The 3,273-nt window shown below is 38.6% G+C and overlaps 1 protein-coding gene across 1 annotated transcript; it reads right to left on the bottom strand.

Moving 5' to 3' along the window:
* Nucleotides 1-1,200: 1,200 nt before the first annotated feature.
* Nucleotides 1,201-2,313, bottom strand: LOC133804790 (uncharacterized). Its single transcript, XM_062242945.1, has 2 exons — nt 2,131-2,313; nt 1,201-2,016 (listed from the first exon to the last, which is right to left on the bottom strand). The coding sequence occupies exons 1-2, from the start codon at nt 2,311-2,313 to the stop codon at nt 1,201-1,203; spliced, it is 999 nt and encodes a 332-aa protein (XP_062098929.1).
* Nucleotides 2,314-3,273: the final 960 nt, after the last annotated feature.

Here is a 3,273-nt window from a genome sequence, read left to right as displayed (position 1 = left end):
CAAGAGCTGGGCCTGCTCATACTTCAGCTTAACAGCTGCATAATGATGGACAACATCTCATACTTGCATCTGATTAAACTTAGACAACACAGGTTTGAGCCTCCTTAACTTCTGAAGAATCTGATGCAAACCAGAACCACCAGTCGGCTTAGCCCAATGACTAAGCACTTCACTCCGAAAATCCTTGTGATAAGCCCACATATTAAAAAACCTGAAAGGTCTGATCCCTGATACCTGAATGTGAACTGTTTTGATAATACAATAACAGTGATCATAAATTGTATCCCAATTAATACGAGCTTCTGACTCAGGTAATGCATCAATCCACTTTTCATTGATAAAACATTTGTCCAATTCAGAGAAGATTCTTGATTCTTCCTTTTGCTTGTTAGACCAGGTGAAATGAGAGCCACTCAAACGTAACTTTGTCAACATAACATTAGCCCTCCAAAGACAACTATCTTCCACTTCCATTTCAGTAACCGGTCTACCCTCAATACGATCATCAAAATCAAAAACAGCATTGAAATCCCCTACAATCAACCAAGGAAAAACTAAAAGTTGAGATAAAGATAATTGAGACCAAAGGCCTTTCCTCTCCTCCACCGAGTTCCTGCCATAAACAAAGGACAAGCAGAATTTTTGAAAAAATCCCTTGATCTTCACTTCACAATTTATAAGCTGGTTAATTGTCTAAGTAACTGTAACAGAGACTATATCCTCTTTCCAAACTAACAAAATTCTTCCCTCCACAGCCATACTACTATACCAATTCCAACCCATGAAAACATTTCTCATCATCTCCTCTACCTTATTCCCTTTCAGTTTAGTTTCAAGAAAAGCCCCCAGACCTATTTTATTAACATAACAAAAATCCAACAAGGACCTTTGCTTATTCCTACTATTTAAACCCCTTATGTTCCAACACAATATATTACACCCTTCCATTTGATTTCGAATCCTCTGGATTACACCTCTGAGACTTCTCTGTCTGTTTCTCCTACAAAATACTGTATTTGTTAGCTTTCAACATCATGGCTCTTGTAACAATTTTCCTTGAACCTCCCACTTTTTAGGGGTAGACCATTTCAACTCCTGTCCTATCATAGACTTACTTGTCTCCATACCTGTTATTATTTGAGATTTTTTTCCACCCTGCAGATCTCCCGTAACAGCCATCTGCTCTCCCTTGCCATCCTTCTAAGCATCCTTTCCAGCTACCGAACTAGGAAGTTCCTTAGATCCAGCCTCATCACCTAGCTCACACAATTCAGTTGATCCCCCAGGTTCCCCATTATTGGGATCAGCTACCTTCTGTTTTGGCTTCCAGACTGCCTCCTGAGTATATTTACAACTTGTTGCTGTATGGCCTAAATTCTTACAACACGAGCAACGGGTAGGAAGCCATTCATATTCTATAGCTTGTTCCATCAATTGACTGAGTTCATTAATAAAATTAATACATTGAGGAATATGATCTGATATCTCAACATCCACAAGAACTCTAGCAAACTTCACCATTGACTTATCCTTAGTAACCTTATCCATCATCATAGGCTTACCTATAGTGCTAATCAGAGCACTCGAGCTTTTAAGACCCCAATATTGAAGACCCAGGTCTGGCAATCTTATCCAGACCGGTACATATTTCACCAACCTCATCTTATCAAGATCTGTCGACCAAGGCCTCAGTAAGACAGGTTTTCTGTCAAAGTGAGCCACACCAGATTCCAACACTAAGTCTTGAGTTGCTTCATCCCGAAATTTAACTAGAGTATGACCTGCATTCATACGAGAAATTCTCTCTATCCCCAACTTGCCCCAAATACGATTAATAAACCCTTCAAACATGGCTAAAGGGGGATTAGCACCTAATACAACACATACCATAGCTGATTGCCAGAAAGAAGCTTCCACTTCTATCTCCTCCTTATCAACTTGAGCTATCAACTTCCCATCTCTGACCAGGGGTTCCTCAAAATTGAGTCGAGCACCACCATGAGAAGCAAAAGAATCCTGAAAGTTGGACCACTTTTCCTTAGCTAATTCCTAGAAGTCCTTCTCCTCTGTTTCATTCGCCCACAACCTAGACCCAGAAGTAGTCCCAGGCTTGGACCCATCACAATCCACCAGAGAATGGACCTCCCCAACCTCTGGAAAATCATCAACCGTATCAGCAAACACCACCTTCAGGAGATCCTCCCTCACTTCGTCTTGTACCTCCACTCTATCATGAGTATTCTTGACTGTGCTCCTTTCAATCGGAGAAGATCTAAGACCAGGCTTCTGAGCAGTTTTCTTACGCCTCACCATGGGGAGAGAGAAAACCAATCGCACGCCCTTGAGTGACTATAATTAAACTTAATTTACATAATATTTAATTTCAAAAATTACAATAGGACTAATTATTTAAAATTATTGAAATTAAATATTACAAGGGAGAAAAATATTTTCTCAAAATATTTTTGTCATGGTAAAATTTCATGTGGTCTTTATACTTTTTTGAATAGTCATATGCATCATTCCTAATTTCATCTAGCTCATTCAATTGAAGTTTTCTTTTCTCACTTGCCTTGGCTAGAGAAAAATTTAACTGCTTCCAAAAGGCTCTATGTTCTAACTCAACAGGTAAGTGGCACGCCTTCCCATACACAAGTCTGTAGGGTGACATGCCAATGGACATTTTTTGCGCGGTACGATATGCCCATAATTCATCAATGAGTCTTAAGGACCAATCTTTCCTAGTTGGATTCACAGTTTTTTCTAAAATGTGCTTAACTTCCCTATTAGACTCTTCAACTTGACCACTAGTTTGTGGGTGATATGGTGTTGAGACTTTAAGTGTAGTGCCATATTGTTTCATCAAATGTTCAAATGGCTTATTACAAAAGTGTGTACCGTTATCACTAATGATAGCACATGGTGAACCAAAATGGGAAAATATATTTTCTTTCAAAAACCGAAGCACAACTTTGTGGTCATTAGTGTGGCATGCAATAGCTTCAACCCATTTAGACACATAATCAATTCCAATAAGAATATAAATATTACCAAAAGAGTTAGGAAATGGTCTCATAAAATCAATGCCCCAAACATCAAATATGTCAATTATAAGAATAGGATTCAAAGGCATCATGTTTCGTCTAGTTAAACTTCCTAACTTTTGGCAACGCTCACAAGCTTTACAATACACATATGTATCACGAAAGATAGTAGGCCAATAAAAATCACATTGTAAAACTTTACCAGCTGTTTTCTTACCACTAAAATGTC

Source organism: Humulus lupulus, chromosome 1 (assembly GCF_963169125.1).
Source record: "Humulus lupulus chromosome 1, drHumLupu1.1, whole genome shotgun sequence".
Classification (NCBI taxonomy): domain Eukaryota; kingdom Viridiplantae; phylum Streptophyta; class Magnoliopsida; order Rosales; family Cannabaceae; genus Humulus; species Humulus lupulus.
Note: the sequence above shows the minus strand (reverse complement) of the source record. Positions and strands in the feature narration are given on the sequence as shown.

Coding starts and splice junctions, on each gene's coding strand:
- LOC133804790 (XM_062242945.1), bottom strand. CDS start 2,313: ATGGTGAGGCGTAAGAAAACTGCTCAGAAGCCTGGTCTTAGATCTTCT. Junction 2,017..2,130: donor TTGGGGAGGTCCATTCTCTG/GTGGATTGTGAT, acceptor TCCAACTTTCAG/GATTCTTTTGCTTCTCATGG.